The sequence below is a fragment of the Drosophila sulfurigaster genome, chromosome X, assembly GCF_023558435.1.
Source record: "Drosophila sulfurigaster albostrigata strain 15112-1811.04 chromosome X, ASM2355843v2, whole genome shotgun sequence".
NCBI classification, from domain to species: Eukaryota; Metazoa; Arthropoda; class Insecta; order Diptera; family Drosophilidae; genus Drosophila; species Drosophila sulfurigaster.
The window spans coordinates 14382763-14398022 of NC_084885.1; the positions used below are offsets into that span (position 1 = coordinate 14382763).

Genomic DNA, 15260 nt, shown 5'->3' on the forward strand with positions numbered 1-15260 from the left:
AGGAAATTTCTTTATTCATTTCATATAGATAATAATATATCATATTTAATGAAGAAGTCTTGAGACTAAAAAAAAGATTCTTATTTGAAAACGTGTAAGTATTTAAGTAATATAAGTTAATACAAAAATAAACAATGGAAAATATCAAATACCAAAGATTCCAAATTATTAAAAAATGTAAAAAATTAATTTTTTCAATTTATAAAAATGTTAAACTAATTTATGTTTTTTTTTTAATTTTTAGAATGTGCGTAACTAATTTTACTCACTACTAAAAAAAAATTGTGTCTTATATTAAAAATCAGAAACTAATTTCAAATCAATTTCAGTTTTCATTTTAATTAATTTTAATTTTTTTTTTATTTTTACAGGGTATTACGTAGCCATGCCATCCCCTAGTGAACACATTGGCAACACTTCAATCACTCGCAAAGTATGTGGAAGACAAATAATCGATTCGCCCAAAGGCAATTGATAAACAACAAAAACAAAAACCAAAATGAAATTTTCTATTTTTTTATTTGTTTCTTGTTTTTTTTAAGAGAACGTTACTTGACGCAGGGTATTTTGAATTCGTTACGTCAATATGGGGCGCTTCTTTGTTGTTATGTTGAACAATAGACGGACCTTTTAATGAACTATTTAATTTCATATCTATTTTATTTTATTTTTAAAGCAAAAGCCGACTTTTGCCTCTTCGAGAATTGCATGCAAACAGACATTGGCACTTAAGAGTCGCGTTTTCTAGATTAATTGAGAGTGAATAGACAAATTGTGGCTCTGCCTTTTCCCTTCATTGTCCCTGATCTTAACTTTTTTTGGGCAAGTCTTTAAAAGAATTCTATAATAGCTTATTACATTGTAATCAAAAATTACGATTACTTTTTTTAATCGCGCTCAATTTATTAAATCAGTTACATGAATAAATGAAACTAGTTTTAGATCATTAAAAATTGTTTTGAATTCTCATTACACATTTGCAATTTAGAAACGTGAAATGTAAAACATCTAAAGTATTTTCTGTTCACTCCAAAAGCGTAACTAATCAAAGTGTTTGCCCAATAAAAGATTATAGCAATGACTCTAATGCATTTTTTATTTTTCGCATATCATAGCACAACCTTGACCCTGATCCAATAATACACTGTTGTGCATATCAATAGATACACACACTTAAGTGTGTCGAAAATTGATTAATGGTTTAATCTTGAAGTTCAAATGAATTCAACTTAATAAACAAATCTCTTCAGTTTCGGTTTTGTTGCCTTCCTTTTGTCATGTCAACATTTCTGTTGATATTGGCAGATAAAGGAACTTAATATATTAATGTGCTTAGCATAGTAACAGAATTCCACATTGATACTATGTACTGCAAGTTGCCATAGAGTGCTTTTGTCGTTAATTATTTCTCATTATCGCAAAATTTATTGTATTGATACTCTAATAAATGGTGCAATACGTCTGTACTTTATTTGTTGATTATTTTTCATTAAGGATTTAGGAATGTCTTGGGAACAGTCAGGGGAAAAACCAACTAGAGAGTGTGATGAAGTGATGACGTTGAAAGTGAAATTGTCACAATGTTTTCTATGACTATATACGACTAGAAATTACCTTCCAGACAGATCTACAATACGCTTAAACATATAGATTTGGTGCTTCATACTTATCAGGTTTGTATGTTTTAATTGATAGTAGAAAATATACATATATACTCGTATGTTATTAGCAACAAAGAGTTATTTCACAGTGATTAGTTCTACTTGAGAAACAATATCTATCAAGTATCGGCTTGTCAATGTAGTCTATAATGTGCGTTTGTTTCCTCCCTCCCGATCGGTGATTAGAAGTCTACTCAAACAATTCTTCAATACTTTTGTTCCGAATTTGATATGGGACACGTGCTCTCTTCCTTTCGTTATTAGTTGATAATCATATGAGTTATATCTTAATACTCGAATTTAACTCAAACACTTGTAATCATAGAGTAGAGTTTTAGTTGACAACGTGGCCCTTTTTTTCTAATTGCCGGCATCAAAAAGAAAACATGTAATTAAAACAACAGTCTTGCTTTTCGCTATAGGTTGTATTGTCTGTTACGATATGTGACTACCTGAAATGTTGTTATTAACTTTTGCTCACCCGTGCCATATTCACGTTCTCTCTCTCTCTCTCTCTCTCTCTCTCTTTTCTCTCTACCTTCTGCTTATGACTGGAGATGGGTGTGCAACTTTCTTTCGACTAAGTTTACAAAAATGATTCAATGTTGCTTTAAACTAAGCACTGTATTAAATATAAAATACATATGAAACCTCCAAAAACCTTTTATTAAGTTACGATAGATATACGATAGATTAATTTACACGCACTCATCTCTAACGTAGTTCTCTTCTACATTGAGTTGTAAATCTAAAATACAATTGATGCTATTTTCAATAATATTTCATTCACAAATAAAATAAAAGTAATCCTTTAAAGCAACTCTTCTTAGTCTATCCTATCGTTGTCAGGCGCCCATCCCTAGCGTCGTTCTCTTATAAATCAAAAATATAATATATAATTGATGTTATTTTAAATAATATTAAATTCAAATCTAAAATCAATAATACCCCTAAAGCAACTCTTTAATTTTCGTGCCCTATCCTTTTACGATAGTTTTTCACGCACTCATCTCTAGCGTCGTTCTCTTGTGCGATGACTTATAATATATATATTATAATCGATGGCAATATAATCCATTAAATCAACTCTTTAATTTTCGTGCCCTATCCTTTTACGATAGTTTGTCACGCTCTCATCTCTAGCGTCGTTCTCTTGTGCGATGACTTGCCGTTTGAGCTTAAACGTTTTTTTAGTAACGCTCGAGTAATTACAGCAAATAAAACTTGTTGCTGCTTACCGTCTCATATGTTAAATATACTCTTGTTATTGTTGTTATTATTATTATTATTATTATTATAATTACAGTCGTTGTTTGTCGTCTGGTGACAGCAACTTCTTGCGCGACGTTTTCTAAAGCAACAAGTTACGCCTTGGCGGTGCCTTACCTTTTTACCCAGGGGGGAGGCGGTGAGAGAGAGGAGGGGCGACAGGGCAAAGTTGATAACGGGTAACGGGGCCTGGCGTCAACGGCGAAAGTCAAAGGCCGTCACCGAGGGCGGCCGTCTCTTAACGGCAGAATAAATGTGTAGAAAGTGAAAGAAATGTCAGCGAATGTTATAGGCTTCTTTTTGATACGATAAGCGGTCGCCTCTCTATCAAGATGCTACTTCCAGATGCGCGTGTATGCGAAAAGTTTGTTGATTATTTTATTACGTGGACACTTTCAACCAGTATTTAAGCCTCACACAGTGGAACAGTGAATATCCTCCTGGCTATGTGAGCAATTTGTCGATAAGCGTAGTCGATTTATTTATGGCAATCAGATTTTAAGCGAAAATCACTGCTTAAGCAACAATAATGTAAATAATGATTACATTGATTACTCCATTATTTCCTGTAATGTGAATTCCACTCGGCTGCACTTTGTCTATTGCACCCCACTGTGCAACTGACCGACTTTGGTTTTCCATTGCATTGCCTTGCGACGGGTTTCTAAACTAGAACTTACAATGTGACAGCGACAACCATAAAGTGCAAGCAGGAAAAGCAAACACATGGTTTATGCACAGTGGAACCAACTAGTTTCTGCAAAATTGTTGTCACAATAAAATCCATGACGCATTCAAATCACTGCTATTGACATTTAAAATACTACTAATACATACTCTGTAAAATCAGCAATGCATTAGTATATTCACATGAATTTGTTTGTAGCTAATAACTAGTTAAAATATGGTTAATTTGTCTATGTTGGATTTTAATTTTTTTTACATACAATTCGTGAATTTATCTTGAAGCTAAATATGATAAGTTGGCTGCTCCAGGATTCAGTTGAAATACGTGAAGTTGGCTGCAGCTATTCGTATCTTCATAGCAATAAGCTTAAAGTTGGTTGCGCAATGCGCAATTTTACAAAACATAATGGGTTGGCAGGATTTGGTTGAAGTACACGAAGTTGGCTGCACGTGATCGCTTGTTTACAATGATAGAGTTGTTAAACTGTTTGTGAGCGAGTAATATTATTAACAACAGGAAGTGCATAAATAGTATAGTTTTAGCATCTTCATGCACTTCACCTTGCTGACAGCTTATTTAACGCATGATTTGGCTGTTTTGATAATTGAATTTTGTGCTTTCGTGCTGCTAATTTTGGGGTGTAATAAAGTAAACAAAAAATAAACTGAAATATATTTTGTTTACATCTAGAAGTCAAGGTAAGATTTACAGTGCATTTAATGCATTTGTTTTATGGCAATAGTTAAATTTAATTGAACGTTTGAAAAATATATGGATGTTTAGGCGGCGGCAACTAAGCAAGCAGTTTGTTGTATACAAATTGATGTTTTCATGTGAATAGCTTTGCACTGCTTGTCTCGCCTAGTAAACGAACGACAAGCAGTGCATTTGGCGCGAATACAAAAAATGAGTTCTGAACTTTCTAATCGCGTATGGATTATGAACCACTGTGCATTGCCTGCTGTCATTTCGTGATTAGATCGACAATTTGCAATGCTTCGATGACTATCGCAGGGCAACTAACCGACTACGACAACGACAACGACGATGAAGCAGCTCCAGAACATTCGGTTAGCGGAGTTTTGCGGGGAAGAAGACACAGCACCGACATCTTCACTGAAACGTTACGGCCAAAAGTCAAGCAGCCGAAACTCTCGTATGACAAGCGAGGGGCGGCGTCTCTCGCTGTCTTGGCCAGCAAAAAAACAAACCTCAATTGAGTTTCTCCAAATACGTTTGGCGGCTTTGGGTCGTTGTTTCATTTCGTTACGAGACTCGGTGGCAAACGGTCGCAATACGCGTTTTAATTCCCTCAAAAAAACAACTTCAAAATCCAGTTGCAGCTACTCGAAAGCTAACTGCAGAAATAAAAACAAAAACAAAAGCAAATTTAATACAATAAAAATTCAAAATAAATAGAAGGAAAAGCAAATGCCTGCCTTCCACATAGTCGTAAAACTGCTAATGCTTCGCCTGCTATTGGCCAATTTATCGGGTCTGTCGCCTGGGTCTCTCGTGTGTGCCGGCTATGACTTTGGCTATCATCCCAGCGCGGAGGAGTTTGACAGTCTATTGCGCGAGACGCGAACCTGGACACGCGATCTTCTTGCCAACGGGCAACACCGCGAAACTTTTGTGCCGCGCTTCCAGAGACGTCACGAGTTGTCGCCACACAAATCAGAGCTGGACTTTCAGCTCTTTAGCGACGTGGATCAGGAGGAGCAGGAACAGCAGCAGCAGCCATTTGCTGTGTTTGAATCGGTGCCCGAGTTGGAGATACCAACGACGCATGTGCAGAGTCAGCTGATTGAGATACAAGATCAACACCAACATGCAACCACAGCAACATCAACAACATCAACAACATCGACATCGACATCGCCTGGCAATGCCAGCTTTCCCATCTTCTTTACGAATCCCGCCACAGGCATTGTGTATGCCATCAGCGAGGTGTCCAAGTCGCATTCGCAGTTACCCAATGGCAGCAATGATAGCGATGGCATTGCCATCTATGTGACCAAGCAGCAATACGATGCCGATCTGCAGGCGCTACGTCACAAATACGAGCAGCAGTGCGTCAGTCCAGCTCAATCGGTGCCAGGTCAATCGGTCATCTCCTCATCCACTTCCTCAGTTACCAAGAAGCCCGCTACGTTGACCACAGCGCGTCCACAGATCATACGCTTGCAGAAGCCGAAGAAAACGCCCGGCACAGCGGCGGGCAACAACAAGTTGCCACCGCACAAGCCACCGCCGGTCATGGTGAGCAGCGGACACATTAGTGATCAACTGAAGCTGCCCACAAGCACAGCACGTCCACAGCGTCAGCCAAGTCGCACTCCGAAGCCGAAGCGCGGCAAGCGCAAGAAGAAAAAGAAACCCGCCAAACGGCGTCCAGGACACAAGTTGACCGCCTCCACCACAGCTGGACCGCAAATTGTGCTGGGCAAGCGCACCACGAGTCGCCCGCCCACAGCCAGCTTAAGTCTGGCCACGCAGCTGGAGAAGCCTCATATGCCGCCACAGCCAACGGCAACGATTGCCGCCGGCACCATCTTCAATGAGCAGCCCTTTGTGGTGTCCAGTGGTTACCTCGAGTTGCCCCATCAACGGCAGCGTCGAGCGCTTGCCTCACAGCCGGAGACTGTGGCCGCCAGACCCATAAGCAGCGGCAAGAAGCGTCCTGGCAACAATCGGCGACGTCCGAGCAGCGGAGGTGGAGGCGGCAGTCGCGGAACAGGCGGCGGTGTAGGACGTGGCAAGCCACAGCAGGCGACGCCCACAAAGCCAACGCTTAGTCAGCAGAATGGTGAGTCTGGTTATCGGATACCAGTTGCAGTGCATCTGCTGCACAACAAGCACAGAGGCAGCGAAGAGGACGAACACGGCACTGTGCCTCGCATCGGCGAGGAGCCTGCTAAGTTGCACTCGGAGGAACACTACAAATTGTTGCCCAAGGAACCACCAAAGCTGCATTCCGATGAATCCTACAAGCATACTAAACTAAATTCTGAACAGCCTTTCAAGCTGCCTTCCGAGGAATCTTCCAAGCTGCCTGCCCAGGAACAGTCAAAGTTTTACTCCGAGGAACGCTCCAAGTTACCTCTCCAGGAGCATTCTAAGCTAATTTCTGATGAGCCCGCCAAGCCTCCCAAGCTGCATTCCGAAGATCCCTCCGTGCTGCACTCCGAAGAACCTTCTAAGCTGCATTCCGAGGAACGCTCCAAGCTGCGGTCAAAGTTCACCGCCCGACGTAACAGTGCCGAGTCGGACTTTGATTTATTTGATCTGTTCACTGGCGCAGATTACGAGGACAATGATGATGATGCGTACTACGATCAGGAAGAGAAAAAGCACATCAAGTTGATCAAGCGACTGGCGAACAGGCGTAAGGGAAGCACGATCAAGCCACAGCAGGAGGAGATAGACAGCAGCTCAGCAGAGGAGGGCGCCGATTTTGGAGCTATGGAGGAGGAGGATCCCTCACAAGGCAACAACAACAAACACAACATTAGCAGCAGCAGTAAATCCAATACAACTGCCGCGCCAATCACGCAGAGCGCAGAGAAAACATCCTCGGAGGAACAGGAGCAACAATCCTCAGAGGAGCAGGAGCAACATTCCTCAGAGGATCAAACTGAAATGCACTCGAACACCAAACAGAGCAGCAGCAAAAAGCGCATCAAGCGTCGGCCAGCGGGCGCTTCCGAAGAGTATGAGTACGATGACGATGATGACGACGAAGATTCCGAATCGGATTCGGAGTCTGGCATTAGCAGTTTCTTTCGCATGATCTTCTATCCGGTGCAGGTGGCAATGTCGCGCATCTTTGATGGCTTCACCGGCCAGTCGGAGGAGCAGAGCGGCGAGGCGAATGCTAAACCCAAATATCCAACCATAACGCTTTACCATAGCACCGCGCACAGCAATAATGATCTGGCCATCGACGAGGATGAGGAGGAGGATGAGGACGACAGAGTGGATGACAGCAGTTCGTTGAGCAGCTGGTTTAGCTACTTGTTTGGCCTGGGGCGACGCACCAAGAAGATTGGCAGCACCACCACGGCCAGTCCAACGGCAGCTGCGCCGGCACCTTTGGAGGCGCCACCGTCAGAGCCAAGCGGTTGGCTGGAGTCTTGGTTTGGTTTTGGCAAAACAACAACGCAAGCATCCAGCGAGGAGGATGACTATGACAGTGAGTACCGTTCAAATGTGAAATGGATAAAGTGCTAAGCTGCTGGTGAGAGCAATGTGATAGACTGTGCAAATACCCTACACAATTCAGAACTGTCAGAGTAAGAAATTGAAGATGTGTTCCACAACAGAATGAAAATTCTCGCTTGCAGGAAACACGATGATTGGGGAGTTTCAGAATAGGTTTAATCCGAGTATAGAATATTTAAAAATGGGCAGACAAGACCAGTATACTTTACGTAATCCACTTTAAATCTTACAAAGCTATTACACTTCTTTGTTAATGCTAAATCAAAGGTGAAAAGTTTAAGCACAGCTTATTGAGCAGAAGTTACTACATAGAGTAACTGCAAGTCGAGCACGCTCACGGTCAATTGAACCCATAAAAGCCAAATCAACTCAAATGGCACACACAGGCTGGCCAACTAAGCAGGTAATTGCGCTGCGACCCACTGACCCCCTCCGCAGTGCTCTAACGGTAGCAAATGCCCCATCGGGAGTTAAAAGTGTCCCCCGTCTCTGTCTCAGACAGTCGCTTAAGGGGCGCCACGCTTTCTGCACAGTGAGTGCGAGCAGCTAACCAGACTTGGGCCTGAAGAGCCTACGATTAACACGCTTTTAATGTGCTCTTTCTCTCTCTCTCGCTCTCTCTCTCTCTTTATTGCTCTCCACTCAAATCTTAAGAGTGGTTTTCCAGCTGGTTTGAAGGCACTGCGAAGCCGAAGGCACGTCGCCGCAAGACAACAACGTCCACAACGAGCACCACATCGACAACGACAACGATGCCGCAAATGCCCATCTTAACCATTGTGGATCCGCTGCGAAATCCCCAAAACTGGATTGGCATTCTTGCCCATCACATTGCGAATGCCACCGGCGGCGGCGGCGGCGTCGGGACAGCAGCAACAACAAGTACCACGCACAATCCATTACTGCAAGCGCTAGTGCCGCGTGCCACAAGCACCACGACCCCACAGCCCGATGTGCCGCGTCGTATTAGCTACGAGAAATATCAAATCTGGCGACTGAAGCCGCAGGATGAAGCACAGGTTCGTGCCCTAGAGGAGTTCAAAAAGGGCGAGGATGGCAACAAGATGCAGTGGCTCAAGGGTCCCAGTCTCAGGTGAGTTACGACTCCCCCGCGAAAGGGCCAGGAAACCTTACTCTTCCTGCCTTCCCGCAGAGGTCTGACGGATGTTCTCGTGCCACCCAAGATGCTAGTGGACTTTCAGGGCACGCTCAATTTTGAGAACATTGCCCACGAGGTGCTCATCTTTGATGTGGGCAAAGCCATTGCCTATGAGCGCACCAAGGAACAGTATTTGTATACAACACCTCCAGCCAAGCGGCGACCCACCAAGCATCCAGTGACAGCGCCTGCTATGAGTTGGAATAAATACCATGAGCATGATGACATATTGAAGTATCTCGAAACAATGCGCATGCGACATGCTCAACTCCTAGAGCTGATCCACATCGGACGCTCCTACGAGGGTCGTCCGCTCATCGTGGTCAAGATTGAGTCAAAACAGACTGCGGCTGCAGCCACTGCGGCAGCTGCCGCCAGTTATAAACGACCGAAGCACAAGCGTCGTTCAGGACAGGCGAATGCGGTGTTCATAGAAGCGGGTTCGCAGGGTCTGGCGTGGATTGGACCAGCATCGGCTACGTGGATGATTGGCGAGCTGTTGCGAATGATGCGCACCAACAGTGAGTATTCATCTAACGATTCAGTAATATAGTGGAACAAGAACTGAACTCATTGAGGGAGGAGCTTCAAGAGAAGGTGCAAAAAATACAGGAACAGAATTCTTCGGGGAAAGCTCCAAGAATAGGGAGACCATGGACTATGACAATATACATAGGATAAACTTTTGTAGGGAAAGCATTCACAGAAAGTCTTTGTGATCGGAGATCTAACAGCCAAGAATATTTTGGAGGATAAATCCATGGAAAGTTGCTTTATCAAACCATTCATAAATTCCTGCAAGGTAAATCCTGAAGAGTAAACCTTCGATGGAAATTTCGTAGTAGTTAAACCTTTGAAGGAAAATATCTTAAAGTAAACTAAAGCCTTTTGATATTTTTGTTGAGTTGACTTTTCCACAACTTGATTTTATATGCCCTGTTCATGGCTTCGACTTTGAATTTGACACTGATTGCGAAATCAGAAGAATAAAATAAAGGTGCAGATGACGGTTTACTGTCTATGGAAGAACTCATGAGCGCTGTCCCGCAGCCAGATGAGCCAGGTTGGGGGTTGTTTCATCTCGATGAGAATCGAATTGCGTCTCGATCTATCGAAAATGGCGCGACCCTGACAATCGCTATAGACGCGCTTGGGCTTTTGAGGCTTGGCTTTGGGTTTCGACTTGGATGTCATGCCCAGTTTAGCTGCACAGGATTTGCCACTCGACGGTTTGCTTGTGGTGGCTTTTAGTTTTGGCTTCGCAGACGTTTTGCATTTGTGAGCGCACGCTCTTTTAGCGGCGGCTGTGACTGCTTTGTTGCACTTGCTACAGCTGGAGGTCGAAGTGGAGCCCGAGGATTCGATGCCTTTGCGTATGGCGATGGCACGATGTCGGCACGTGCCCTCGCTGTGCGTGACCAATGTGACGGCAAAGGCGAGGATCAGCAAACTGAGAACGGTGCCAACCGCCACATGCACATTGCGATTCGCGTTCTTTAGTTCGATCAGCAACTGTACAATGTAATAGCCCAACGTAATCCAAAAGGTGATGGTGCAAACGGCAAAGAAGCTGCAAACCGAATGGGAAAGAAATTCAAATAGGAATGCGATATATCTAGAAGTTGTACTTACACCAGTATGCCCAGTACCTCCATGAGAAAGGTCAGTATAGTATTGATGTACTCGTTGCTGCAGATACGAATTCCCGCCGTTTGTTGACCCGCTGCTGTTGTTGTTGCTGCCACTGTAGAGCCCTTATTGCAACCGGCACTGCAACCGCGACCAATGCCACAGAATTCATCGCAGAGCATCGTGTCGCGACAGAAGCCACCCGTATTCAAGATGCCCGCATTACCCTGCAGTATCACCGGCAAACCGAACGTATCCCGTCCTAGATCCACATTTGCCATTAACATATTGTCATCATCGTCCAATTCATCGTAATCCTTGGCCGCGCAACCCGAGTGTGGAAATATTATTTGCCGATAGCCACCTTGGGTTATACTCGATTTACGCTGCGTCACCGCACCACCAAAGATAAGACCTGTTGGACTCTCAGTCGAATCTTGGCTAGAAGCCTCACGTTCAGCGTCCAATTGTGCACCCAGACATTGGCATTTAGGATCGTTGGACTGGACGTCATTTTTAGTGACCTTTTGAGGACTGCAGCCTTGTTTTGTTGGACTGCGATTAATTGCTTCCATGTCAGAATTTGTGTGACCGTCAGGTCCCATTGCCGGTCCCATGCCTGGTCCCATACCACGTCCCGGTCTATTGCAAGCTCCCACGATAGGGCCCATGTCCGGACCCGTTCTAGTTCCGGGTTTACTGCTAGGTACCATGCAAATTCCCTTGCAGGATCCCATTCCTGGTGCTTTTCCGACTCCCATTCCTGGTCCCATTCCTGGTCCCATTCCCGGTCCCATCCTTGGTCCCATTCCCGGTCCCATCCTTGGTCCCATTTCTGGTCGCCCACACTTCCCTGAATTGCCTACTGGTCCCATGCCCATTCCCTTGGCCGCTCCCATTCCCGGTCCGCATGGGGTTTTGGCAGTCTGGCCACAAATGCCCAAGTTGCTCTGTGCAATTGCTTGGACGCGCGCTTCGTGCTGTTCCCGTGCCCGTTCCTTGCATTTGATACATGGACACGGCGGCTGGGTGAATTGTCTGGATGTCATACCCATGCTCAAAGGCGGCGCTGATCCTGGACCCATGCAAATGCATTTGGCAGCCGACATTGCGCTACGCTCTTGACCCCCAGAGAACTCTTCTCGTCCAGAGCTGAATTCTATTTTATACAAAATTTGGAGTGTAGAGTTAGCTGTCGAAAGTTGCTGTGGAAAAACTATTCCCAATGGCCTACATGGATGAAGCAAATTAAGAATGTGAAATGTATAAGATGGCCTGTAAAGATTCATAAATCCAATTGCAGAGACCGATGTGGAGCATGAGTTCATACGCAACACGACGTGGTACATAATGCCAGTGCTCAATCCGGATGGCTATGTCTATAGTCACGAGTACGATCGATTCTGGAAGAAGTCGCGATCGCAGCACGTGGCCAAGCCAAGTGGCGGACTGTTGGATACAGCGATGACGTGGCTGCAACAAAAGCAGGCCAAGGAAAAGGTCTGTTACGGTGTAGATTTGGATCGCAATTGGATGCATCAGTGGGGCAAGCGAGGCAGCTCGAAGGGACCCTGCAACGAGTTCTATGCCGGTCCGGCGCCCTTCTCTGAGCCCGAAACGAAAGCAGTGTCCGAGTTCCTCATGGATTATCGCACCCAAATCAAGGTGAGGTCTATTTAAACATCCTCCAGTCTCCTACTAGCAGCTTTTATCATCACTTTGCTCCTTTGCAGCTCTTTGTATCACTGCAGGCGTATGGTCAAGTGGTCTCGTATCCCGTGAAAGCGAACTCCACCTTTAATGCGGAGCGTCTGGATGATTTTCTCGACGTGGCCATGGTGGGTGTCGATGGATTGCGCAAAAAGGGCAGCAAGTCGCGTTATAAAGTGGATTCGGCCAACGATTTAATTGAGCAGCGTTCGGGTAAATTTCAAACCACTTTCATTTACTTTACTTTATATATATAGTAAATAAAAATGCCTTTGATATTTGCAGGCTGTGCGGATGCCTTTGCTGCCTATGAGATTGGCATACCTTTTAGCTATACCCTGCAGCTGGCCGATAACGGCGTGCACGGCTATTTACTGCCCAGCAGTGCCATCGAGCCGACGGCCCGCGACGCCTTTGAGATAATTAAGGGCATGTTAGACTATATCTAAGGCCCAATATCTCGCTTATGAAAACATTTTTCATTGGATTGCACCAATGATAAACACTATCTCGCTTAACGGCCTCAACTAGCACCCAAAATATAAATAAAACAGGCCGCTAAGCGAGAAGACCTTAAATTCATCGAAGAGAATATTTATTTTAGTTTATTTTTTTTGTGGCCGTTAAGTGATATGCCCCTAAGTGAACAATGTGAAAGTTAAGTGTATTCAACGAGGTATATTTCCATTTTGGGCGCTACAACAACTCAAACATTAGTTCCTTTTTAATGGCGCATTATATATTACATAGTACATAGGATATTTTTTTGTTTTTTTTTACAGTCCTTAATTTATACAATACATTGTTTAGTCTTAATATTTATAAACGTATGTGTGTAACTAGCAATTAATAAATATTAATTTATAACACAACTTTCAGAGATTTCGTTTTAATTACATTTAACATAAAGAAAAAAATGATGGAAAGTTAAATATTTATAGCATGGATGCCATGCAAGTCTAGTTTTTGCAACTCAATTAAGTTCCAACTGATGGAAACATAAATGCTTGCTACAAATAGCAACAATATTAATGTTAATATCAAAGAATTAAAGTATTTCTTTTACAAGAGTTGGTAGTATACATTTCTATATCAAAGAGTTGCAACTGAGTGAGGTTTACAAAACTTTTCATCTAACTTCAACATAAACATTTGCATCAATAAGTTGCAAGAAAATTAAATATTTTACAAAAGTTTGCCACAAATTGCAACATAAATTTCTATATCCAAGTGAAATTTATGTGAGGAACATTCTTTTTTTCTTTTTATATCCATATTTGCAATGCTAGTTTAGGTGCAACTAGCAGTTAATGGACACGGCACTTAACGCAATCCTTGCGAGACTCGAATGCGTTCTGCGAGCTCCGTGAAATTGGTGAACAACTTGTTGCCATAGAAATAGAGGCCAATCAGCAGCTTGAATTGCGCTGCCGACAATGGATATGTTTCGCTGGGCATAATGACAATGGTGTCCAAACGATGTTGCTCCGGCTTGGCAGACATGCGCAACATTTCGCGGTAGTTACAAAAGGCGGCGGCACATTTGGCAATGAGACGCACCAGCGTTTCACGTGAACATTGCTGCAACACGGGTCGACAGATAAGTTCGGTGATTATCGAATGCATGTCGAAGACAATCAAATGGGGACGCGGCGCACAATCGACGAGCTCGATAAGGCGACGCGGGGCGCTCTCAATGTCCTTGAATGTGATGTGCAGCCAATGCTGCAGTTGTTGCAGCGAACGCGGTTTCTCAAGAAAAATGCTCGACATTTTCCGTTGTGTCAGCAACAGCACTTTCTTCTCATGTTGCACGCATCGTTCGCACAGCTGTTTAACAAATATAATTTAGTGAGATTCATAGAGCGAGAGAGGGTTAAGGCGATTTCTTACCCGAATCAAATGGCGGCTATAGTCGCCGTTAGGCGTCAAGAAAATATGATTACGGTTTAGCTGCAACATTTATATAATTTGTAATAATAACACCTTATTTATAGCGCTAAATTCTAGCAAATGAAGTAATTTAGACTCTTCATTGTCACTTACGTCGTCATCCTCAGGAATATTGTGGTGCATAATATCCGCGGGCTTTTTTTTAATTTTTTGTGAGAGGGCGATAGGTTTTTTATGTTAGGTTTTTTTTTTTGCTAGTGTGCGTGTCTCGTAGAGATGGGAGAAACATCGTTGAAACTATCGCCGCATCGATAATTTCGTCATTTCTGTTAACATCGATTTTAATCAATATAATAAAGAAACTCCGAATTTTTGTTTTTAACTAACAGATTTGGTCATGCCGTTTCATTTTGGAACATTATCAAAACGACGAGTATATAAATAATATTTGTATATTTGTAAATGTTTGCCAAGTATATAATCATATATTTTTAATGTTTTTGCCTTTCGCTTACTGATGAAATATGATCGGCAATGAAAACAACGTTCTTCAGAAATACAAAGATTAAAAATAGAGCAATAGAAGTTTTTACATGCGAATAGAGAGGTGAAGCAAACATTGGTCAACTGTTAAAGTTCGGAAAATACCAGAAGACACTTCTACTACATTGCAGTATTTTCTTATTTTTTATTGTGCCGATGCAGTGTGGTATTTTTTATTTTTATTGTCTTTTTTATTTATGTTCAAAAATCGTTTTTATTTTGCATCAAAATCCATTGATTGTAATGAAATCGTCCGACGGACAGAAATAGTTTTGGAGTTATCGATATGTTATCCTCATGTTAAATTCAAACTCGCGGCATTATTAAATAAACGTTTTTAATACAAAATTATTGTTTTTAGCAGTTTAAATAATTTTATCATTTAATATTTCAAATGAAAATACCAATTGTTACAAATAGTTGTCTTTTTGACTATAATTAAAACGAACGTTTGCATAACTACTCTCTGTTTTAACATTACAAT

General features: G+C 42.7%; 3 protein-coding genes across 3 annotated transcripts; 1 reads left to right on the forward strand and 2 right to left on the reverse strand.

Annotated features, from left to right (window-relative positions):
• Window positions 1-4474: 4474 nt before the first annotated feature.
• On the forward strand, window positions 4475-12954 carry LOC133848370 (uncharacterized). Its single transcript, XM_062283905.1, has 6 exons — window positions 4475-7813; window positions 8497-8935; window positions 8996-9522; window positions 11934-12295; window positions 12364-12553; window positions 12626-12954. Exons 1-6 carry the CDS (start codon window positions 5050-5052, stop codon window positions 12787-12789), a joined length of 4446 nt encoding a protein of 1481 aa, XP_062139889.1. The 5' UTR covers window positions 4475-5049; the 3' UTR covers window positions 12790-12954.
• On the reverse strand, window positions 9887-11852 carry LOC133848374 (uncharacterized). Its single transcript, XM_062283914.1, has 2 exons — window positions 10634-11852; window positions 9887-10571 (listed from the first exon to the last, which is right to left on the reverse strand). The coding sequence occupies exons 1-2, from the start codon at window positions 11737-11739 to the stop codon at window positions 10013-10015; spliced, it is 1665 nt and encodes a 554-aa protein (XP_062139898.1). The 5' UTR covers window positions 11740-11852; the 3' UTR covers window positions 9887-10012.
• A 44-nt stretch (window positions 12955-12998) lies between the features above and the next one.
• On the reverse strand, window positions 12999-14543 carry LOC133848381 (uncharacterized). Its single transcript, XM_062283924.1, has 3 exons — window positions 14387-14543; window positions 14234-14293; window positions 12999-14170 (listed from the first exon to the last, which is right to left on the reverse strand). Exons 1-3 carry the CDS (start codon window positions 14414-14416, stop codon window positions 13664-13666), a joined length of 597 nt encoding a protein of 198 aa, XP_062139908.1. The 5' UTR covers window positions 14417-14543; the 3' UTR covers window positions 12999-13663.
• Between the last annotated feature and the right edge of the window lie 717 nt (window positions 14544-15260).